Genomic DNA, 25,945 nt, shown 5'->3' with positions numbered 1-25,945 from the left:
CATGAAAAAAAAAAACATCGCGACTCATATAATAATCTGATCTACCATGATCGACTGTTAAAAATGCAACTTTGGTCTTTCAAAAAAAACCATGACCTTAAGGCTCTGAGTTTCGAAAAAAAAACTAAGATTGTCATAATTTTGATAAAAACAACTCAATTGAGAAAACTGGATCAATAGATAAAGTTTCTATTCCACTGGAAAATCTGAAAATTAGAATCCAGTTTCGAAATTAGTAGTCGAACACACGTCGAGAGAGCGATATATCATTTGTACAGCTCAAAATTGCGTTCCACTAAATCGTCTAGGGGTCCATCTTGAGCATCGATCTAAGAAACCTAGGCTCATTTGAAAACCTGTATTAAAAAATTAATTGAACTTCGGAATATAACAAGCCAAGAGGATCGAAGACGAGTGAATATGCCAGATTGTCATGTAGATGGACAAAAATTATACAATCTTTACTTTCAAAATTAATAAAACCGACTCGTTGAAATCTGCGTGTAACACAATCTGCCTAGACATCTGATTTGTCACCAACTCCAAATTGAGTTCAACTTCTACGGGCCTACACATACTCAAGAATGCTCAGCATCGCAAAGTTATTTGCTTCTGAATCGGCAGAATTATTTCCAAAATCGGTAACAGTACAAAAATGGTACAGACAACTTTCGATGTTAATTTAAAATTCATGTCGTATTTGTTTGTTCCATTTTCTAAAGTTAAAGAATTGGTCAACTCATCGCACATTCATATACTTTACATGCTTGATTTATGGGCGATGAATTGATATCATTTCAAAACTTGAGATCTATTTCAATGGCAAACATGATAGCAAATATGCTGCTACTAAATGTGTCAAACTGTTGTGGCTCGACGTCTAATAATATTTTAAATTGTAAAAAACTCCACACTGAATAGCAGCATGGTTACAAATGCATTGTAGAACGTGTGACAACACAATTTAGAAAAAGAATGCAACTAGTAGCATTATATGGCGACATCCTTTTCCCGTTATATTCATGTTAAATAGATCTATATTTATTCATTCAAGGTCATAAGTTCATTTGTTCAGTAATAATACATGGTGTTGTTCCTCTATTTGCAGATATTTAGAATTCGTGCCTCGTCTGTTTTGGGCGCGCGTCTGGTCTTAATTGTCTTAATCTGGTAGCCGCGTCATCTGTTGTTCATGTGGAGGAAGTTAATTAAGGGTGGTGCTACATAGCGTACTTGCGGGTCCAGTCTTTGGCTGACTCGTTGTACTTCGCTCGGTTCTGTTTGTACTGCCTGGCGATGTCTGGTACCAGTGGATCGTCTGGGTTAGGGTCAGTTAGCAGTGAACAGATTGATAATAGCACTGAAAAACAATACACGATTATGATTCGTCAATTAACGAGCCTTTATCGGACTAAGCTAATATGGGGAAAAGATATACTGATCACAAAGGATCATTAATCATCAGATCTATGAGGCACAGAATGAGAACGAAGATAAAACTTGACTTCCTTTCAAAAACATGCAACTGCGTCTAAGTTTAAACTACCATCATACGATGCTGAGCAATCTTGGTTGAAGCATTTAAAATAAACGGAGCGTAACTGAACCAAATTGAGCCAACTTCGTCTCTCTCTTTGAGAGACATGAACTGTTCAGTTCAAGGCCTATCAGAAGTAGATCATGTTTGAGTAAGAAGAATGACTAGCAGTCTGAGAAGAGATACTGGCTTAGATACCTTTCGAAATAGTGAGAGCCGGTGACCACTGGTTTCTGAGAATGTCGAGACAAATGCTTCCGTTGCTGTTTATGTTCGGGTGATATATTTTGGTCGTGAACGCGACCTAAAAACACAAAATGTCGCAATCAACCACAGTTATTGAAGACATTTTAAATTAAGTAATGGTGATATCAGAGCAGTTAATAGCACAACGCAGAGTATGGCGACATCATAAAACATACTACATGTTCAAGGCAGAATTCAATTCAAAAGCCAACAAGATTTTTTCAATTAGAAAGTAAGACTCATTCTCCACACGGGAAAAGACCAACATAAGAGCTGTTCAGCTCATCAAGGAGCACCGCTGTTGCGCCCCTGCGTAAGACTTAAATGCTATTTTTGGTTATTTTTCAACAAAAGACAGTTATAAAAATTTTACTGAGATCCAGTAACAGAACCGGTGACTAATTGTTAAATACAGATTTACTAATTTACAAAGGTATTGGACCATGAAGTATCAGGTTTTGGCAAAACTGAAAAATATCCATAAAAATTAGAAATAAAGACTATGTAAAAAATACTGCTAAAATTCTCTTGAAAAAACCAGAATCAAATGGCTTACAAGAGGTAAGACATATGTTGACATTTCTGACAGCCATATATGGAAGACTGCACTCATATCATAGATTACGTTATGCGGGAGAAAATCAACAGACAAAAAACTTGATCAAATTCTTCACTAACCGTACTAAACACTTAATGAACAAAAATTTTAAGCAAGAAAAAATTTTTCATATTGGAATAATTGACACAGAGGCGAAACGTTGCTTTGCATCACTTGCGATAAAACACAAACATAGAAAACATAAGACGAAAACAAAAATGTTTACACGGAGGCAGAGCTGAGCTTCGCGCCACTTGCGATACAAATATGAATCACTATGATTAAAATCAAACGTAAAACATTGAAACAAAATTCAAAAAATTTGTTTTTGTCAATAAAAAATTGGAACAAGAGCCCAAAACATCCGGAACAAAATTGCCTGCATCATTAGAAACTTTACAAATAGCTTTCGAAATGCTAGAAAGAAACCAAACAGAAGCTTCTTAACTTAAAAAGCTTTGTTCATAGATAAAAACAGACACGCTCATCTCAAGTGTCAGGGAAGCGAACAAACTCTGCTCCGCATACACGAGTGGAAAATCAAGTGTTTTTACAAAAATGCAGATCATATAAAAAACACAAAATCAAATCGAAGAAATGAATGTTTTGAAAAAAATAGTTGAGCTGAACGCATACTCCTTACTATCCCCTCAAGATACACAATCTGCACCATATTTACCCAATTAATGGGTTTGACTTATGCAATAGCTGAAATGCAACACAGATATATTTAGATACTGGAAGAAGTGGAATCATAAATAGAGTCAAAGCCCACTTGTTTAATATGATTATCTATTAAAACTCGTAGTTGGATCTTGGTAGCAATTTTCTCCCGATAATAATAATTATTATTATTATAATAATAATAATACTAATAAAAATTATAATAAAAATAAGAATAAAATAGTAAAATAACTTTACAACTTAAGTTGATGGGAGTTCAATCCCGAAAAGACAGTCAGGTAAGCCACTAATTGCAGCTTCTGCACATCACACACCAAAAGCAAATATTCACTTCTATAAAATTTGAGATGAAGCATCTCCACAAGGTGTCTAGCAGTTTGGGCTTGAGACCAATAGGTTTTGGAATATATATGGTCGGAAGAAATCGCTAAACGGTTGTTGTTTGTTGTTGATGCTAGCCCAATTTGCTGGACCCAAATCGCGAAACTCGATATGTGCTTATGGAAAACTCTTGATGAGAGAATTCAGTCTGAGATCGCAATATAGGAACAGTAATCATCATGTTTTATCTGGTCGATGCGTTTGCCAACTTAACAGAGTCATCAAAAGATAGATCATATCGTCCGTTGCATACTTTTGCTAAAGTCAGAATATCTAGGATTTGCAACTATAAAAGAATGGGAAAACTTTCAGATTTGATAAGACAATCCTTCTAGATGGGGATACAAGACACAATCTAATTATTGATTCTGCTCTACAAACGTTCGATGCATCTCATGTCGACTCCGGGAGCGAACCAGCACGGAGATGCATAACAAAGAATTGCCAAGATCCTTGTAATCCTAGATTGCCGAGACCACATTTCCATTTATTCAGGTGTGTTTTAACTTTTTTCAACGCAAAATCAGGTACCACAAATAATCATCGGAGTCTCGAGTGATAGAACATATTAAAGCCTTTCAGTCGTGATTAAAACGACTAAGAAAAATCGTACTCCCTCATTTGGTCCAAACTATACTATAATAAAAAAGACCACCCACGAGAGGACGGAGGGCTCCTAACTGTCATACACACATCGATTATGTACGATGAATTGCAAATCGTAGAGGATGATTAACTATGATTAAAATCAAACGTAAAACATTGAAACAAAATTCAAAAAGTTTGTTTTTGTCAATAAAAATTGGAACAAGAGCCCAAAACATCCGGAACAAAATTGCCTGCATCATTAGAAACTTTACAAATAGCTTTCGAAATGCTAGAAAGAAACCAAACAGAAGCTTCTTAACTTAAAAAGCTTTGTTCATAGATAAAAACAGACACGCTCATCTCAAGTGTCAGGGAAGCGAACAAACTCTCCTCCGCATACACGAGTGGAAAATCAAGTGTTTTTACAAAAATGCAGATCATATAAAAAACACAAAATCAAATCGAAGAAATGAATGTTTTGAAAAAAATAGTTGAGTTGAACGCATACCCCTTACTATCCCCTCAAGATACACAATCTGCACCATATTTACCCAATTAATGGGTTTGACTTATGCAATAGCTGAAATGCAACACAGATATATTTAGATACTGGAAGAAGTGGAATCATAAATAGAGTCAAAGCCCACTTGTTTAATATGATTATCTATTAAAACTCGTAGTTGGATCTTGGTAGCAATTTTCTCCCGATAATAATAATAATTATTATTATAATAATAATAATACTAATAAAAATTATAATAAAAATAAGAATAAAAATAGTAAAATAACTTTACAACTTAAGTTGATGGGAGTTCAATCCCGAAAAGACAGTCAGGTAAGCCACTAATTGCAGCTTCTGCACATCACACACCAAAAGCAAATATTCACTTCTATAAAATTTGAGATGAAGCATCTCCACAAGGTGTCTAGCAGTTTGGGCTTGAGACCAATAGGTTTTGGAATATATATGGTCGGAAGAAATCGCTAAACGGTTGTTGTTTGTTGTTGATGCTAGCCCAATTTGCTGGACCCAAATCGCGAAACTCGATATGTGCTTATGGAAAACTCTTGATGAGAGAATTCAGTCTGAGATCGCAAAATAGGAACAGTAATCATCATGTTTTATCTGGTCGATGCGTTTGCCAACTTAACAGAGTCATCAAAAGATAGATCATATCGTCCGTTGCATACTTTTGCTAAAGTCAGAATATCTAGGATTTGCAACTATAAAAGAATGGGAAAACTTTCAGATTTGATAAGACAATCCTTCTAGATGGGGATACAAGACACAATCTACTTATTGATTCTGCTCTACAAACGTTCGATGCATCTCATGTCGACTCCGGGAGCGAACCAGCACGGAGATGCATAACAAAGAATTGCCAAGATCCTTGTAATCCTAGATTGCCGAGACCACATTTCCATTTATTCAGGTGTGTTTTAACTTTTTTCAACGCAAAATCAGGTACCACAAATAATCATCGGAGTTTCGAGTGATAGAACATATTAAAGCCTTTCAGTCGTGATTAAAACGACTAAGAAAAATCGTACTCCCTCATTTGGTCCAAACTATACTATAATAAAAAAGACCACCCACGAGAGGACGGAGGGCTCCTAACTGTCATACACACATCGATTATGTACGATGAATTGCAAATCGTAGAGGATGATTAACTATGATTAAAATCAAACGTAAAACATTGAAACAAAATTCAAAAAATTTGTTTTTGTCAATAAAAATTGGAACAAGAGCCCAAAACATCCGGAACAAAATTGCCTGCATCATTAGAAACTTTACAAATAGCTTTCGAAATGCTAGAAAGAAACCAAACAGAAGCTTCTTAACTTAAAAAGCTTTGTTCATAGATAAAAACAGACACGCTCATCTCAAGTGTCAGGGAAGCGAACTCTCCTCCGCATACACGAGTGGAAAATCAAGTGTTTTTACAAAAATGCAGATCATATAAAAAACACAAAATCAAATTGAAGAAATGAATGTTTTGAAAAAAATAGTTGAGTTGAACGCATACCCCTTACTATCCCCTCAAGATACACAATCTGCACCATATTTACCCAATTAATGGGTTTGACTTATGCAATAGCTGAAATGCAACACAGATATATTTAGATACTGGAAGAAGTGGAATCATAAATAGAGTCAAAGCCCACTTGTTTAATATGATTATCTATTAAAACTCGTAGTTGGATCTTGGTAGCAATTTTCTCCCGATAATAATAATAATTATTATTATAATAATAATAATATTAATAAAAATTATAATAAAAATAAGAATAAAAATAGTAAAATAACTTTACAACTTAAGTTGATGGGAGTTCAACCCCGAAAAGACAGTCAGGTAAGCCACTAATTGCAGCTTCTGCACATCACACACCAAAAGCAAATATTCACTTCTATAAAATTTGAGATGAAGCATCTCCACAAGGTGTCTAGCAGTTTGGGCTTGAGACCAATAGGTTTTGGAATATATATGGTCGGAAGAAATCGCTAAACGGTTGTTGTTTGTTGTTGATGCTAGCCCAATTTGCTGGACCCAAATCGCGAAACTCGATATGTGCTTATGGAAAACTCTTGATGAGAGAATTCAGTCTGAGATCGCAATATAGGAACAGTAATCATCATGTTTTATCTGGTCGATGCGTTTGCCAACTTAACAGAGTCATCAAAAGATAGATCATATCGTCCGTTGCATACTTTTGCTAAAGTCAGAATATCTAGGATTTGCAACTATAAAAGAATGGGAAAACTTTCAGATTTGATAAGACAATCCTTCTAGATGGGGATACAAGACACAATCTACTTATTGATTCTGCTCTACAAACGTTCGATGCATCTCATGTCGACTCCGGGAGCGAACCAGCACGGAGATGCATAACAAAGAATTGCCAAGATCCTTGTAATCCTAGATTGCCGAGACCACATTTCCATTTATTCAGGTGTGTTTTAACTTTTTTCAACGCAAAATCAGGTTCCACAAATAATCATCGGAGTCTCGAGTGATAGAACATATTAAAGCCTTTCAGTCGTGATTAAAACGACTAAGAAAAATCGTACTCCCTCATTTGGTCCAAACTATACTATAATAAAAAAGACCACCCACGAGAGGACGGAGGGCTCCTAACTGTCATACACACATCGATTATGTACGATGAATTGCAAATCGTAGAGGATGATTAACTATGATTAAAATCAAACGTAAAACATTGAAACAAAATTCAAAAAATTTGTTTTTGTCAATAAAAATTGGAACAAGAGCCCAAAACATCCGGAACAAAATTGCCTGCATCATTAGAAACTTTACAAATAGCTTTCGAAATGCTAGAAAGAAACCAAACAGAAGCTTCTTAACTTAAAAAGCTTTGTTCATAGATAAAAACAGACACGCTCATCTCAAGTGTCAGGGAAGCGAACTCTCCTCCGCATACACGAGTGGAAAATCAAGTGTTTTTACAAAAATGCAGATCATATAAAAAACACAAAATCAAATTGAAGAAATGAATGTTTTGAAAAAAATAGTTGAGTTGAACGCATACCCCTTACTATCCCCTCAAGATACACAATCTGCACCATATTTACCCAATTAATGGGTTTGACTTATGCAATAGCTGAAATGCAACACAGATATATTTAGATACTGGAAGAAGTGGAATCATAAATAGAGTCAAAGCCCACTTGTTTAATATGATTATCTATTAAAACTCGTAGTTGGATCTTGGTAGCAATTTTCTCCCGATAATAATAATAATTATTATTATAATAATAATAATACTAATAAAAATTATAATAAAAATAAGAATAAAAATAGTAAAACAACTTTACAACTTAAGTTGATGGGAGTTCAATCCCGAAAAGACAGTCAGGTAAGCCACTAATTGCAGCTTCTGCACATCACACACCAAAAGCAAATATTCACTTCTATAAAAATTTAGATGAAGCATCTCCACAAGGTGTCTAGCAGTTTGGGCTTGAGACCAATAGGTTTTGGAATATATATGGTCGGAAGAAATCGCTAAACGGTTGTTGTTTGTTGTTGATGCTAGCCCAATTTGCTGGACCCAAATCGCGAAACTCGATATGTGCTTATGGAAAACTCTTGATGAGAGAATTCAGTCTGAGATCGCAATAAAGGAACAGTAATCATCATGTTTTATCTGGTCGATGCGTTTGCCAACTTAACAGAGTCATCAAAAGATAGATCATATCGTCCGTTGCATACTTTTGCTAAAGTCAGAATATCTAGGATTTGCAACTATAAAAGAATGGGAAAACTTTCAGATTTGATAAGACAATCCTTCTAGATGGGGATACAAGACACAATCTACTTATTGATTCTGCTCTACAAACGTTCGATGCATCTCATGTCGACTCCGGGAGCGAACCAGCACGGAGATGCATAACAAAGAATTGCCAAGATCCTTGTAATCCTAGATTGCCGAGACCACATTTCCATTTATTCAGGTGTGTTTTAACTTTTTTCAACGCAAAATCAGGTACCACAAATAATCATCGGAGTCTCGAGTGATAGAACATATTAAAGCCTTTCAGTCGTGATTAAAACGACTAAGAAAAATCGTACTCCCTCATTTGGTCCAAACTATACTATAATAAAAAAAGACCACCCACGAGAGGACGGAGGGCTCCTAACTGTCATACACACATCGATTATGTACGATGAATTGCAAATCGTAGAGGATGATTAACTATGATTAAAATCAAACGTAAAACATTGAAACAAAATTCAAAAAATTTGTTTTTGTCAATAAAAATTGGAACAAGAGCCCAAAACATCCGGAACAAAATTGCCTGCATCATTAGAAACTTTACAAATAGCTTTCGAAATGCTAGAAAGAAACCAAACAGAAGCTTCTTAACTTAAAAAGCTTTGTTCATAGATAAAAACAGACACGCTCATCTCAAGAGTCAGGGAAGCGAAAAAACTCTCCTCCGCATACACGAGTGGAAAATCAAGTGTTTTTACAAAAATGCAGATCATATAAAAAACACAAAATCAAATCGAAGAAATGAATGTTTTGAAAAAAATAGTTGAGTTGAACGCATACCCCTTACTATCCCCTCAAGATACACAATCTGCACCATATTTACCCAATTAATGGGTTTGACTTATGCAATAGCTGAAATGCAACACAGATATATTTAGATACTGGAAGAAGTGGAATCATAAATAGAGTCAAAGCCCACTTGTTTAATATGATTATCTATTAAAACTCGTAGTTGGATCTTGGTAGCAATTTTCTCCCGATAATAATAATAATTATTATTATTATAATAATAATAATACTAATAAAAATTATAATAAAAATAAGAATAAAAATAGTAAAATAACTTTACAACTTAAGTTGATGGGAGTTCAATCCCGAAAAGACAGTCAGGTAAGCCACTAATTGCAGCTTCTGCACATGACACACCAAAAGCAAATATTCACTTCTATAAAATTTGAGATGAAGCATCTCCACAAGGTGTCTAGCAGTTTGGGCTTGAGACCAATAGGTTTTGGAATATATATGGTCGGAAGAAATCGCTAAACGGTTGTTGTTTGTTGTTGATGCTAGCCCAATTTGCTGGACCCAAATCGCGAAACTCGATATGTGCTTATGGAAAACTCTTGATGAGAGAATTCAGTCTGAGATCGCAATATAGGAACAGTAATCATCATGTTTTATCTGGTCGATGCGTTTGCCAACTTAACAGAGTCATCAAAAGATAGATCATATCGTCCGTTGCATACTTTTGCTAAAGTCAGAATATCTAGGATTTGCAACTATAAAAGAATGGGAAAACTTTCAGATTTGATAAGACAATCCTTCTAGATGGGGATACAAGACACAATCTACTTATTGATTCTGCTCTACAAACGTTCGATGCATCTCATGTCGACTCCGGGAGCGAACCAGCACGGAGATGCATAACAAAGAATTGCCAAGATCCTTGTAATCCTAGATTGCCGAGACCACATTTCCATTTATTCAGGTTTGTTTTAACTTTTTTCAACGCAAAATCAGGTACCACAAATAATCATCGGAGTCTCGAGTGATAGAACATATTAAAGCCTTTCAGTCGTGATTAAAACGACTAAGAAAAATCGTACTCCCTCATTTGGTCCAAACTATACTATAATAAAAAAAGACCACCCACGGGAGGACGGAGGGCTCCTAACTGTCATACACACATCGATTATGTACGATGAATTGCAAATCGTAGAGGATGCGACGTTGGAGGCCCAGGTTTTTGAAAAACTGACCAAACAAAGCCTCATTTTTACATACTTTTATATCCCCCGCGCAGCATTTGCCCTAAAGACTATAAAATTTAAGTGGCTCAACTGCTCACAGAAGATAATGCAATCGTCAAGGAAGGAGCTATAAGGCCCACTCAGCCCTATGGTATTCAAATATACTTGAAACAAAAGAGCAGCAATCATGGACTCAACTTTTACCCTACTAAATGATCATAATCAGGCCCGCTTACCATTCGGCAACACTTCATCCTCGGACATCTTTTTAGCGTCATCATAATTCTAGGTCTCTTTAACTTGGAAAGCTGCAATCGTCACGGGAGCCGTTATTGCCTACTCAAACCTATTCAAACGTACCTGAAGACAACATAGGTGCCTCTTTAGACGCAGAAATCACAGACTCAATTTTACCCCACTCAATGATCATAAGCAGAGCCTCTTACCAATAGGTAACACTTCATCCTCTTCCCCGGACTTCTATCTAGCGTCATCATCATTCCTACTCTCTTTAACTTGGAAGCCTCTTGAATTCGGGCTCCGACCATCTTCCAATTATAATAAATGTAGCCTTAACTGAGCAAATCCCGTTCTCTGCAAGAAAAACTTTTATTTATTTTGATAAATCAAACTGGGAAACTTTTACCGAGGAAATTGAAGGTAAGCTTTTGAAGACCGGTGTTATCAAACATTTAACCAAGGCTGAGCAGGGCGTAATTCGAACTCGAAGTTGGCAAAGGAGCGAGACAAACTTGACAAGAAGGTCCATCAAACCATGTCTTAAAGACCTTAATTTTAGTCATCCAGTAACTTTTAGAAAGTGGTCCGCTCCCTAAACGGAACAAAATCGGTAGCTCTTTTAATGGAACTTAATTTTCGAAGGCAAAAGAAATAGCAAACGCTTTTAACAGGCAATTTACAAAATTGAGAGTTCACAAATCGGAGAAAGTGCAACGGGAAACCAAAATGAAAAGGTTAAAACTAAATTTGAACGAGCCGATGTACTTCTTACCATGGAAAAATACTTTCTCCCAGATGCAGCTCATCAGCACTCGACCCCTACACTCAAGAACTGCCTTATCTACTTTTGAATCTTATATCAGCGATGGTTTTAATCAACGACGCACCCTGAAAGACCTATACTTGCCACTCTATTTCTCTCTAAAGCTTTCGACATCATCTGTTAATGGACCGTTGGAACTGCTACATAACACCAATGTTCCCGCAAGCTCAACCAGATGGCTAGCAAACTATTTAATTGGCCGGCAAGCCAAGACGCAATTCAGGGACGCCTTGTCTGCATCATGGATTGTGCGTACAGGCGCCCCTCAAGTCTCGTTATCTCACCTACTCTTCTTAACTTGCGTGCACGATGCACCCAAATCCCCCCAGAAGTAAAAATTTTAGTGATATGTCGATGACTTCCACCCTTTCGTTCAATCACGCGACGTAAAACACGCCTCCACTACGCTAAGTAGGTACCTCATAAGCAACATGACTTTTTTACAAGCTTATCACTTTGTGTTTCTTCCACTAAAGGTTCAATGAGCCTTTTTTACTTCACACAAAAAGAATTTAACCATGAACCGAAAGTAACTATGAGTAGCTCGCTTTTATCAGAGCAAAAACACCCTAAAACTCTGCGTTTATTTCGACTCAGCTCTTCTTAACTTCTCTGAACACTGTAGACTACCTGCAAGTAAAGCCATGCGCGTGATATCGGTCCTGAAGGCACTGTCGGTTACAAATTGGGGCCAGTCGAAAGAGACTCGAGTAGTTACTAATAAAACTTAAATAAGACCGGTTATTGATTATGCCTGTCCAGCCTGGGCCGATGCAGCCAGTGATACTTCCTTTAGTAAACTGCAAACAGGCAAAATGCAGCTCTTCGGATAGATGTCGGGTGCACTTTAATGATCCCCATTGACCATATACGAGTGCAAATTAATTAAGGTCAGAGATCACCATAAGGTACTCGCATCTCACTTCGCTCTCGAAACTTACGTGCCTTAAGTCCACTTCCATCTTTTTCACACACCAGCCCTCCCAAACCCCCCCCTCGGAAAACTACGCCAAAACATTTCAGTTATAGGAAGTTCTAGAAAAAAAAAGACATGGTCGGAACATTCAGTGCTACTTTCATAATAAAAGGCTTTCCTTCTTTGATTTTGTTATTCTCAGAAAAACATTTTCTCGCATTCATATTGGTTGGCTCAGTAACTTTTATACAAACTTTTGTAACGAATCGGCCCTCCTATTGGAAAAGGGCAGCAAATAGTTAACAAGATCCGACTGAATCAACCATGCCAAGAGTATACGTTTCTAAACAGTCACTTATAAACACAACTATAATTACACTTAACAGCCAATCTAGTCAAGCACTAACTTTAGGAGGTTTGAAGGGATAGTCTGTAGGGAAATGGATTGTGAGAAAAAACACTCCGCCTTGGTAAGGACTGTCGGGTGGGCCCATAATTGTGGCTTGCCAATGAAACATGTCATCTCCAACTGGTCCTGCAGAACATTGTGCTGGCGGATCTCGTCCCAAGTCTTGCAGTTCCTTGAAAGAAATGCAATTGTATCAAAATAAACATTGATAAGTTTTTTTAACAACTGAATTAGCTTACTGAACGCTTAACAAGCGTTATTGTTCAGCGATAGCGATATTTGTTACTCCAAATTCGATATAAGTGTGATAGAGGGTTCCGAGAAAACAACAGGGTACCTAATGTAAACACAGTGCTTCAAAAAAATCCAACTTTTCAGCTCGATGATGCCATAATTAAAACATGATTTAAGATAGCGTAAATAAGTCACATTTTTTATGCTTGAGAAAATTTTGAAAAAGATCGCGCGACGTCGAATGATTTAAAAAAAAAATCTAATGCTGAAAATTGGGACCACTCCGTCACACTTGATTTTACCTGGGACGGGACCCTTCTATCACATTTGTACCCCAAATTCAAATGATGTCTTTAAAATATACGTTCAACGATTAACATCGGGATGGGATAATACACCAAACACTCCACAATGAAAACTTGAAGAAAAAATGATGTCAAAATCAAATAAAATGCATGTGGTGAAAACAGAACATACCTAAATGTTTAATAAATTGCAAAAAAAAAGCGCTATGAATTCCTAAAATTCAACTTGAAGTTTCAAATATTCCTCAAAGCTCACCTTATTGATTCGTTTCAAAGCCATAGATTCTGTGTAACAAGATCTGCTTAATTTGATCAAGTTTATCTGAAAAAAAAACAATAGATTCATTAACTAACAAAACAGCGGACTGGTAACTATTAAGAGCAGTAGAATGTTACATTTTCATAATGATCACACAGGAGCAAAGCGAAACCTCGCACCACCTGCGATACAACACAAACATAACAAGACAAACTAATCGACAGAAACAAAAAGTAAGCCCTCAAATGTATTATGAATTATCTACCCAGAATTGGCATATCTTTGCCTTGAATAAAACTTATTTCAAGAAAAAATACCAAGTAAAACAACTGAACCTTAAGCAAATATCGGAACAAAAGTTACAAACCAGTAAAAAAGCCGAAAAAACAACCATTCTTGAGCAGGCACTCATTGACCCGAAAGAAACTCCTAAAGAGCCCTCTAAGCCAACATATCAACAGCCGAATCCTATTAAGCCAAAAAAGAGAAATACAAGTAAAACTTTTTTCTTTTGATGGTCAGAAGTATCATATAAACCGAGGTTACAGTCAGGAGTCCCTTTATCGTATCTTAGGAATATTCTAGATATGGAAGTGATGAAGATACAAAGGAGACGATTAGAGTTGATGTACTAATAATTAAACTCGATGCGGGTTACACTTCTTCAAGAAAAAACGTAACTCGACACTAGAAAAACCAGTATACTTTTATAACAAAGATACAATTTGTGACATTCGACAGAATGGCGGTCAAAATGCATGTCAACAACGAAATTTTATTAGCAGCAGACAAGTGAGAAAATTGGCAGTTTCGACGATGTAACAGTGTTATTAGTTCAATTTAATGAATTGGCAGAGGTCAATTTGCAGAGGTCAATTTGCAGTGACGAAATATTTTTAAAAAATTTGTTCGAAAATAAAGACACGTCACGACCTTGAAATTTAGTAGTTAATGAAAATGCACCAAAATCAGATCAACGTTTCGCAAAGTCGGGATAAGAAGAACGATTTTCGATAGTACAAACGACAACGATTCTCGACAGTGAAAAAGAGTGAAAACTATACAATTGAGACTATCCGAATTGTAACGATTGTACGGCTACAATCGTTACGGAACAGTTCCCGAGAATTGGGATGGGTATTGGGAAGATTTTACTACCCTTACTGGACCGCAACAAGACCGTTCCTTGACCGGATTCAAGAATCCGAAAGGGCCTTGGTAAGAGACTGAAACTGGTTTTTAAATATCATTTGGCTTCCGGAAATGCCCTGAGATTGGTTTAATTAACATCTAATTCTTTTTTCAGAATATGAGAATCTAAGAGTTGAGGGAAAGGGTTGATCCATCTCCGATGGATATGATGATTTTTATCTACTGAACAAAAACAAAAACAATATGATAATTAAGTAAAAGACCTGTTTTAAGGAGTAAACTCGAGGTATGGGGATACTGAGACCCAGCCATGAGCTCACTAATTTTGCATGTAGTTAAGTTAATTTTCTCGATCTGCCCATTAGCTTAAAAAGTAACGACTTTGTCGATCCGATGTTAATGGACCACACGTAGAACTGGCTTTGGTAGAGACGGTTAAAAGCATGTGAAGCTGTGTTTAGAAGCTAGTCAATCATTTCAAATTCTGTCTTTATTTTCCGTCGGCATGTACGTCCGGGCGAATGTTACATATATGTTTTTATGGCTGTAACATTCGTCTACTGCAGTCACACATGAGGCTTAAGAAAAATAGGCCCTATAACCACTGGCTCAAGGGTCAGGGACACTATCTCTTGTGTTTTCCCACCTCAAGAACGGTCGGAGCCAGTTCGGTTCGCTTGTGACATGAGACTACGACCCGTTACAGCTTAAAGGCTACTACTAAAATATCCCCCCACTCTAGAATTAGAAACGTCCCCATACTTAGGTCTCTAGATACCCAAAATACATGAACGCCGTTAAAAACCGGGTTGGAACAATCCGTTAGGTTACTTTTTATTAGACAGTGTGACTTTGATCCATTTCAGATGGATCAACCTAAAACTCGCCTTACCTCAACATAACAATCATAAAACACACTCTAGAATTTAAATTCGTACTCACATATCAGCGCTCTCAAGAGTTGGGAAAATAATCCAGTCAGTAACTAACTCAAGAAATAAATAACTAAGAGAAGTTTAATGTTTTATAGTTTGGACAGCAAGGATAAGTTCATGCTCTAGAATTTGAGTTCTCTTGGACCGTTGGGACACTCCAGTTGTCCGCCTTTCCGCTGAAGGTTCACTCTGGTCCAACTTTAGTAATCGCTCTCTCGGGGATACTCTGTCTTCTATTTCAAGTAGGACAGCTCTACTCTTGTTCACTATGATGGAAATTGCGAATAGCAATTTCCCACTCGTTTTTAATTGACAACTTCCCCGCAATTGTTCTAAAATTGCTCTCATTTCTTTTTCTGATTTTCAGTTATCGCGAGAAAATCGTGCATGACATGTTCCTTTCGAAATTTTGAAAAATTAAATTTCACTTCAAAATCAAGTATTTTCTGCTCTTCTCAAGGTCAAACTTCCAAATATGACCGACTGGCACATACTCCCCGGACTCGAGATCGATGTCCTCATCGCGCGCTGTCTTCTGCCAGTGAGTCCCAGAAAAACCGAGTGTTGCTCAAGATACAGTGCCAGTGGTCATTTACAGAAGTTTGCAGCAGATTCAAGATTATCTACACCCCAAAATTCACGACCATTTAAAATTTTCACACTATTGCTAAACAGCAATCAAAATCTGCATTTACCTGCACCTTTGAATTTTCGCTTTTCAAGCCAATCATTTAAAAATCTCTTTTGTCCTATTCAATCAGGAAATTGTCATGCAGCATTTTGATCTATATAATAGATATAGTATATTAGTAACAATATTTACTTTGTTAAAATTTCTTTTTCGTGAATCCAAGTTTCACTCGGATTCACACTCAAGCCCCCCTTCCCTCTCAAGACTCAAGATCCATCCGATTTGCCCATTCATCTCGTGCTCTTCGCCTTGGAGGTACTGCCTCCTGAAGTGCTAGATGCGGCAAACTGTCTCAACAGTTCCTCTTCATCATCGGAACTAATCACAATCTCCTCCCAAGCCTTCAGCTGTTCATAGGATCGCATCCATTCTCTCTGCTCCTGCAATCTCTTTGCTTGGTTGGGTAGTGCCTTCACCCTAGCTTCTCGGTTCAAGCAAAAGGAGTTGTGCAGGCTCAAGCTCACGTTCTTCGCCAGGTCTTCCTCTAGTATCGACTCCCTCGCTTTGGTGTTGTCTCTAGACATCTTACCCACTCTCTTCCATCCCGTCGTGATCGCATTACGATGGGTTAGCAGGGGTCTCTTGAAAGCTTCCGGCCCAATCTCGGCCTGGAACTGTCGATACTCCTTTTGATGTTTTCTCATGTGATCTTTCGTTGCCCTGTACAACCAAGACGTCAGTGTCGCCCGAAACCATGGAAAGTACCTCAAGCGACTCCATACGTGCCTGACTTCCGTTGGTATGGCGAATACTTTGCACGCAGTCTCAAACAACTCAAGTCTCCTGCTGTAGTCTATCGCGTATATTGACTCAGCCGTTGGCGTCGTCGCCTCCCGATATTTCGTTATATTCTCTTCTATCCATCTCAGAGCTAACATCGTACTCACTACTAAGAGCGTCACCTTCTGCCGGTGATCCGGTAGTCCGATCGACCGAATCTCTTCCACATCCCACACCAGGCAAAGGTTCTTGTGATCTGGATACCACACCGTTTGTGCCAAACAGTGGCATGGGCATTCCCCATGAGAGATCTCAATGCTCCTGAGATTACGCTCCCCTGAGGCTTCCAAGAGAGGCTCAAGCTCCATCATTTTCTCGTGCATCGTGTCGTTGTCTTCCAGGTTCGGAGTACTTCCCACAGGTTTCCCGATAACGTTTTCTCTCTCGTGATCGCTTGTGTTTTCTCTTTCCAACTTCAGAAGATCTTCTCCCCAGATTTCGCTTAAGTCATCTCTCAATTCTTTTGGTACTGTCCCTTTGATTTTTCTCAACAACTTGTGCGAGTGATGCGACATCCGAGCCAACCTCACGCACTTGGGCACTGAGAAGGCCTTGTCCACCAGTATTCTCTGGCTGGACACTTCCACCATCGCCATGTGTAGCGGGTAGTGACTTCCGCACAAGTTGGCCATCATTGACCCTATCAGCGATTTCGCGTTCAATGGCAAGCCATAAGCTTCGCTCAGGGGAAATCCCATTTCCGCCTCAAGACCAACTTTCCAGCTCCGGATGTGTTTTTGAGTCACCTGCAACACCCCGGGCCATGATTCCACGCTCAACGCCGTCACTAAATGATGCTCAGACTCCAGTCTCTCCAGTGCCTGCAGACCACACATTCTCGAGAAGAATCCGAGAGCTGTCGCTATATTCACCGTGGTTCTCGCATAACATTCCGCTATTATTTGCACTTCACTTTTCTCCCTTTCTGTGATGTCTTCGAACCAAGTGACCAGGTCTTCTTTTTGAAACGACAGTATCCTGACGCATGACCGTCCATCGCAGATGTGCTCTCCGTTCCCACACGTCGAATCCAGACAGCTACCCGGCTCCAATTTCTTTGCTGACCCGGGGTCGCTCGTCCTTTCGCTTGGCTCTTGCATCTGGGGCGTGATTAGCTTATGCAGCACACTTAACTTCGCCAGATCTTCATCTTCCGTTGGTGCTAACCTCACTCGCTCGGTGGTTTCCTCGATTAGACTCGCATGGGGATGTGGACACCAGGAGGGTCTTAGTAGCTTCCATATCACTCCCAAGTTCGTGGTTAACAAGCCATTTCCACCGCCCATGTTTACTTCAACTCTCTTGTTTGAGCGCGGCATGCTTATCACCTCTGGTGTTTTCTCAAGAATCAGGCCCAGGCTCGGCCCCTCTTTCTCCACCGCGTCTATCTCCATTATTCTTTCTGTCCAAAACTTCAGCAGCTCCGCTACCTCATGGTTTCTGTGGGCTCCTCCAGCTTCCGAGTCTAAGAAGGGATTGTAGGCTATTCCCAGCACTCCAGACACGTATTGGTATTCCCCCTTCTCACTGAGTCTCGAGTACTGTTCTGACGAGGCCAGGTTACGGTGAACATCATGTTCTTCCTCGAACTTCTTATTAGAGAACCTCCGTACCTCGTCCAGCTTTCGGTGGCTCTCTAAGGATAGTCTGGAACCATCTTCTTTCTCTATTCCTGTACTTTGATATACATTCAAGATGATCGTTGAGACCCTTCTCTCCATGGTTTTACTTCCACTTGCTCTCTGGTGGCATGCCAGGATGGTGCTATCAGACATCATTGACATTGTCCATCTCAAGAAACATGTGGCATCTTTTCTCCTAGCCAGGCTCAAGCCTGAATTGTCCCTGGCCACGTGTTGCATCAGTGCCTGATACACCTCTAGCTTCTTGCTTCCTAGCTTCAGCCTGTCATACGAGGTCAATGTCTCCAACTCTATTCCCACCAGACTCCAGGTGAACATTAATTGTCCCGCAGTTCTAACGAAGGGATTCGCCATTAGTGGCGGTGCTGATGAGGATGTTCTCATCGCCTCTTCAAAATGATCCTTCAACAAACTCTGCCAGGACCTCTTCAGATGACTTGCCATCTCTATCTTATTAACCTCGGCTTTCTGCTGGGTGGCCCAATTGCGTCGCCTGCGAGCTATTCCACTATCCAACTTCTTCAAGCAGTCCTCCATTTCCTTCAATGTTTCGAGGGCCACCCACCACGTCCGGGAAGTGTTCCTCGTCTTGTTCCTCTCCAATGGATCACTCGTCACTTGTTTGCTCATGTCCTGATGTGCCTTCGAGATCCATTCTTTGCCGATCTCCACTTCCCCTACCTGTCCGTTCGTTGAACCTCTCTTCACGTTTACCTTCTGAGGCTTGAAGTCTTCTTCTGACGTAGAACTGGTGGAAACCTCTATTTCCTTTTCTACTTCAAGTGGTTTCCTGAGTTCCGAGCTGTTCTTGTATGCCGCCGTCTTGCATCGGGCCAAAACGATGGGCGCCGTCTCTCTCAAGTTTCCTTCCGAAACAGCATCCACTGAAGGACTACCCCATCCTTCCACTTCTCTCTTCCTCTTGCGAGTCTTCACGTCTCTGCTCGAGGGTGTGGTGGCTATCATCATTGATTCTACCTCTCCATCCACTCCTTCCAACTCTTGCCTCCCCCCTGCTCGAGCCTTAAGGATATTAGTACTTTTAATCATATTACTAGTCCCAACCTTATCCCTTTTTATATCATCAACCATTTTATCCACAGTTTTTCGTTTCAGAGTAGAGCTGTCCTCACATTTCTCTTTTCTAGTCTTCGATCGTGCGTTCCTCAGCTCCACTAGCTTGTTCAGCAGCTCTTTTCTTGCTTTCTCATCCAGGCCCGTTCCTATCAGGAGCGGTTCCCCGAATCTCACTACTGCGTCCCACAGTTCCTTCTTGAACTTGTCCAGCGTCGTCTCTCTGCCCACTTCTCGATTGAATTCCTCCAGGAACTCCTGCCAAGCGTCATCCTCGAGAGATCCCAAGAATATGTCCCTATTCCCTTCGAACGTGTTCTTCTCCCTTTCCTCCGAGCTCAAGAGTAACATCCCCATATTGAAGGTTTCACCTGCCAATGGCAACTCTAGGTTCTTCCGTGGAGACGGAATCAGGGGTGGTGTGGCAGTATCTGCCCAATTCTCCTCGCTCAAATCTTTCAACAGCTCTTGAGTGGTGAGCTCCTCCCCTGATGGCCCTGGTTCAGGCGTATTCCCCACTTCCATGTCTTCACCAGCTTCACTGAGAGTTTCATCCATACTCTCTTCTTCTGACTCATGTCTCCTTCTCTCGAGAATTTTCTTAAATCGGTCCTCGACGGGTCCGCTCCTCTTGTCTCCAGGTGTGTCCACGGACAGTGGTGATGGTGTCGCGGGATCCAGCTTTTTGTATTCCGTCAGTGCTACGTGCAGTTGACCTGCTGCATCTAGTTCTGTTCCTTCCTGTCTTATTTCCACCTGTTCCAAGCCATAGGGCGCCTTATATTTTCTCGTGGCAAATTTCATGTCGTCCACCAGTGCGACGTGTCCCTCCATCACGATCATCCTGCCATCATCCCATATGGGTAGCATATTCTCAAGTCCTTCCTTCTCAAGAGTCCTCAAGACTTTCCGCACCTCATATCCAGGGGGCTGCGAACCTCTACTCTTTTTTGCTTGCGTCGTCCACGAATTTACCTTCATCTCGCTGGTATGGAAGTAGACCGCCGCCGTGTAGCCAATGAACAGGGGGTCCCAGCCATCAGTGAAATCCTTCTGCATTTCCTCCGCTCTCATCCTCGCCATTATGGAGGGAACTACCAAGGGACTATTCATTCCTAAGGTCATCCTCCTGACTATTGGGAACTCAGGCATGGTTGCCGGGAGGATTTCTTTCTCCATTATGGTCTCTAGCTCCCTCTTCACCAGTGCGAAGCACTCCTTCCAGGCAGGAATTCTCAAGATTTCTCGTCCGTCCGCCGTCAATGGGTTCAAGTTCCAGAATTTGGGATACATTTCAATAGGGCCCTCTCGCTTGCCTCCCATTCTGCATTGCATTTGTCCCCTGAAATTGCACACCATCATCTCAGCATCTTTCACTTTTCCGAAGAGTACCGTGTTGCTCATACGCGCCCTGAGCACTTCCTGCTGACACCAATTCAGCGCTGCACCATCCAGTACGCTGATGAGACTCAAGTGCGTCACCGAGTGACGATACGTTATCACCAGGGGATCTGGAAACGCGTACGTCACTGCTGGACCATAGATGCAGGTCACCACCTCCTCCAGACCTCGGATTATCCCCATTGGGTCCGACCTCATTGCCAGACACAGGTCCGTCAACAGAGGCATCCCTCTGTTCGCCTTCTCCCATTCTTCTCTCGAGGTTGGGTTCTCATCTTCACCCGTCATGTATCGATTCTGCATCATGAGGTATTGCACCAGCAGTGTCTTCAACCCTGCGGCGCACTTGTAGGAGCTGGTTTCAATGCTCGTGTGGACTCTCCCCATAGACAGAGGTTCTCCATATTCCATTAACCGATGAAACGACACCAATTCCCCATGGGTCAAGAGCACTAGTGCCAGGTACCCATCAACTCGAAGTGTCTCCACTCCCCGACTAAACATATATGCTGGACCCATATTGAACAAGTATCTGGGGTAGACCAAATACAGGGCCAAGAGCAGGCTGATGGGCATGCCCAGTATCTCCTGCACGAAGGCTCCGAAGATAGTCGCCGTGGTGCCGAACACTCCTGCCAAGAATTCTCTCTCCCAGCAAGGACTCAAGAACTTGAGAATCTCGTAATCTCTCCTAGTCTTCAATTCGCCGTTGGCGTGCTCTCTCCAAAATCCTCCAATCGTCACTTCATTGGCGGCCGAGACAAATCTAACCACCGTCATGTCTCTCCTTTCAGCTAGCTCCAGTTGCTTCTCTAGAAAACTCCAGATTTGTTTCACGAGGAGTGGTGCTTCCTCCCTCGTTTTATTCGTGGCGTTCTCCAGCCTTGGTGTCAGGAATGGCCACCAGCCATTCTCTTGGGTCAAGCGATATTTCATCGATTCTAACTGTTTCTCCGTCTCGACCACATTTCTTCTCTCGTTGCCGGGACCTCTAGTCCTGCTGGTGGAATTTGCGACTTTCACATCCATACTCCGGAACCACAGGCTGGCCGTCAACTGGTTTATCGCCGGGTGGTCGTCCCCGATGACTGGGCTGAACTTGAGTTGTCTAGCAAAGTTCGATATCTCTAGCAAGAGTACCTCATCCAATACAATCAAGACATCGGCTAGTCCGTAAAAGCCCCTCAGCGCATGAGATATGTCAGCCCATGCCGCTGGTAATTCTGATCTGTAAAGTCTCAAGTTTACTGGCTCCAGCTCTCGATTGGGGGCTGCCATCAGAATCCGCCATTCACTCCCTTCCGCTATCAAGATTAAGACCGCATACACGAATTGTAGGGCGGGTGGCATGCTGGCGTATCCTGGGGATGTGGTAAACACCACCTTTGTCTTGGACCCAAATCTCGAGGCTACGTTCTCTTGTACCTCATTCATCGCCGCAAATAACGCCTGAATAGCCTCCCATATCTTCTTTGATGTCGGAATCTCCTTGCCCTTCAGTTGCTCAAGAAGTCCCATCGCGTGCAGGTGGTCATTCATTCCTGCAAACAATAGCAGCTCAGGTTCACAGGGCATCTCCGACTTTATTGCCACCACTAGGGTCAACATCTGGTTCAATTCGGCTCCTGGCAAAGAGTATACCAGAGTCTCCGGCCAGAACAACTTGGGAGACGTTCCTTCGAAGTCTGATCCCGCCACAATGATCACTCTTGCAGCAGCTGGATCTGCTCTATCATAAACTGCCAGAGTCTTGGCCAATTGGGTGCCGCCACAGGGCTTCCCGTACCTGGGATCCTCTGCCAACCTTGGACCTTCGTAAGCAGCGTCAGGCAACTCCATTCCCCCCGGGTTGAGTAGCTTGTCTACTACCTTCAATTGCGCCGGGGTTGCCAACCTGATCCTGGCGATGCCAGTTCGGTGCTTGGGAGGTTCTGCTATAAGTCCAGGACTCCCTAGCTGCTTAAGAGGCCTGTAGTTAATGGGTCCCATGATCGTTTTTGTGGGAATTCCAGTCAGGTCTGTAGTCTCCATTAACTTCGTTCTCGAGAAATGCGCCTCGTGTGCTTTCAACCAGTCTACGCAATGATGTCTATTCAAGTCCTCATGCGACACTCGTTCGATCCCCAGGGTTTCCGCCAACTCTCGTCTGCATTCCAAAGTCTCTAGATCCAGTTCCTTCACCTTCTCAGGATATCTCAAGCGGGTAGTCTCCCTAGACTTCTTTTCTCTCCTGCCATCTGCCACCACCACGGAGGACATCGCCGAGGTCGGAGGTGTTGATGACTCTACCTCCTCTGACTCCATTGGTGTGGCACTCTGCAATCGGGTCTGACTGCTCCTCGAGCTATCTCTAGTATCAACTCTCGCTCCCAATCGACCAGCCAAGGCCCTCGAGGCAAGGAATGGTGGGTTGGGAGGTGGCCCTAAAGTGAATTGGGCTGTCTCCAGCAGGTCCGTTTCTAGCGTGTTTATGTGTTCCTGGAAGACGTCGTTCAGCCACTCAGCTCCCCTCGGCCTATCGAAATGGATTCCATCTTTCGAGGTGTCTTCAGGGAATCCCTTGTTCTCCATGCGTTCTGCAACGTCTAACAGCCTGAGAGGAAGCACACTGTTTCGGTGTATTTCTCGGATCGCCTTGTTCAGGCTCCGCACCCTCTGGTTCATCTCTAGGGAGTGTTGATCAAACATCATGTTATAGGGGACCGTGCATATCGTCAGCAGGATGGGATCCATTTGGATCCTCAGCTCCTCAAGAAGGCAACTCATCTTGTCGCATAGCCTCGTCACTTTCCTTGCTTCTCCTCTCGACACGTCGTTGGTCCCAACCATCAAGGTGACTGTGTAAACTTTGGTCATTCCTAGCATGTCCAGAGTTGCCAACATCTGTGGCGTAGCAGCTCCAGCGAAACTCAAGACTCCCGTCTGCCAATGTGACCGGATCTGGGTCAACACCCGCACCAGGCTGTCTCCTATAATCAGGTGAACCGCACCCTCTGGCACACGAGGTGGCGCTAGATACTGCACCCAGGCTGCGTCGTGGAAGCAGTCCCTCCTGGCTTGCTGTTCCGCATTCCAGTCCAGCCGACTATGCTTGTGGTAGTTCCCCTCTGTGTTCTTCTTGTAGCTCGCGATCACGACGTTTCTGACCGGCTGTTCCCTCCAAGTTGGGGGAAGCTCTGGCCTTGTCGCTCTTTCACGACTCTGCTGCTGCAATTTCTCGCCCAGCTCCTTCAGGCGCGATGAGGCGCCACTCACCTGACTACCGCTCGAGGTCGAGGTTGGTGTATATCCTGGTAACACCACATCCATCAGAGGACGTACAGGTTGGGTCTCTAGATTGCGCAAGGAGGGCGTCGCGTCATTCGGTATCCAGACCTCCAACCCTTCACTCATGTGTTCCCTGGCCTCGCGGTCAAGGTTGAACCGTCCTCTAGCCCTGGGAGCTTCATCCACCTCCATGCGCGACTCTGGCCTGGAGCTTGTCACCACTCGTTCGTTTGACCTGGCTCCCTTTTGTGCGTCCAGCTCGCGTTGTCGTTGTTCTATCCTTTCCAACTCCGACTTTAGTTGATCACGATTCGCGGCGTTCTCCCGCACCTTTAGCTCCTGCTGATGTTCCGCCCTTAGCATCTCAAGTAATTTCAACGTCTGATCCCGCTCGTCGACTGCCTGGTCTCTCTCCAGCTGAAGCCTCTCCCTATCCAACTTCGCCTGATCCCGATCGAGGTTCGCTTTATTCCTTTCCTTCAGCGCCTTCTCAAGCTCTTTCCTTAGGACTCCCAGCTCCGGATATGCCTCGGTCGTCTGTTGCGCCCGCGACATCGACGGCACCTTACTCGAGCTCTGGCCCGTGGATCTCGCTGTTGGCCTCGTCGGTAGCGGGAACTCTCCTGCGCCGTGTTCGGTGTTGTTACTCAGGCCAGGATTTCTTGCCAAGTCAAAGCCCCTTACTCCTCCATCCGCATTCCAAGACAACCATCTGGTCTGTGCTCTATTTGATATGCCCTCAGTGGTGTAGCCGACTATCAAGACAGCCTCCGTCGCAGACTCCCTGCACTCGCCCTGGTCCTCCAACTGGAGGATCGCATTCAGCATCACCGCCATTCTCTCGTCGATCTGGGTGTGGTCCAGGTCCCTCAAGCGTCTGTACAGCTCGTCAAGAGTGGGCCTCTGCAGAGCCGTGGGCATAGAGTTCCAGAATCGGTCTGCCATTCTTTATAACTTCGGGATGTGTGTAGATAGATGTCAACCAGCTCAAGAATTACCTTACCAACTCAAGAATTACCTTACCAACTCAAGTATTACCCAATTCAAGAAATCTCTAGAAATCTTCTCTTGCAAGCACTTGCTGTAGATCCGGATTGTCGCGTGTTCAATCAAGATTCTCTTTTTCTGTTTCTCGCTTGAGTGTAGTTGGATATTCAACTTTGTTTTCAAACTTGATCTGAAAACATAAAGCTCATTAAAACTTAGTATGTCACGTTCCTAACCTAGAGACCCCCCTTCTACCCATATGATTAAAATCTTATCATTCACATATCACTTAAAACAATTTGATTGGATCTCCCTTAAGAACATGCAGATTCATTTTATGTTTTAGCACCATCAATTCTTTCTTTTAAAATTCAATTGTCATGCCAATCACATCTTAAGATCCCTTTACCTGCGCCGCACCCCAGTACCTGACTCAAGACTCCTCCCTCACACCCGACCTGGTACTTCCATGTACCCGACTCAGGCGATGCTCAAGTAGTACTTCTTGTGAAGATGCACCATTATC

General features: G+C 41.9%; 2 protein-coding genes across 4 annotated transcripts in view; one reads left to right on the top strand and one right to left on the bottom strand.

Moving 5' to 3' along the window:
• LOC134845502 (plastin-3-like) overlaps positions 1-25,945 on the top strand; it is a 410,042-nt gene that overhangs the window by 259,795 nt on the left and 124,302 nt on the right. The window lies entirely within an intron of this gene.
• On the bottom strand, positions 358-13,557 carry LOC134845830 (ubiquitin-conjugating enzyme E2-17 kDa-like). The gene is made up of 4 exons (XM_063862919.1): positions 13,487-13,557; positions 12,690-12,863; positions 1,736-1,841; positions 358-1,360 (listed from the first exon to the last, which is right to left on the bottom strand). The coding sequence occupies exons 1-4, from the start codon at positions 13,508-13,510 to the stop codon at positions 1,221-1,223; spliced, it is 444 nt and encodes a 147-aa protein (XP_063718989.1). The 5' UTR covers positions 13,511-13,557; the 3' UTR covers positions 358-1,220.

The sequence above is a fragment of the Symsagittifera roscoffensis genome, chromosome 5 (assembly GCF_963678635.1).
Source record: "Symsagittifera roscoffensis chromosome 5, txSymRosc1.1, whole genome shotgun sequence".
Classification (NCBI taxonomy): Eukaryota; Metazoa; Xenacoelomorpha; order Acoela; family Convolutidae; genus Symsagittifera; species Symsagittifera roscoffensis.
This window is presented reverse-complemented; position numbering and strand designations above follow the sequence as displayed.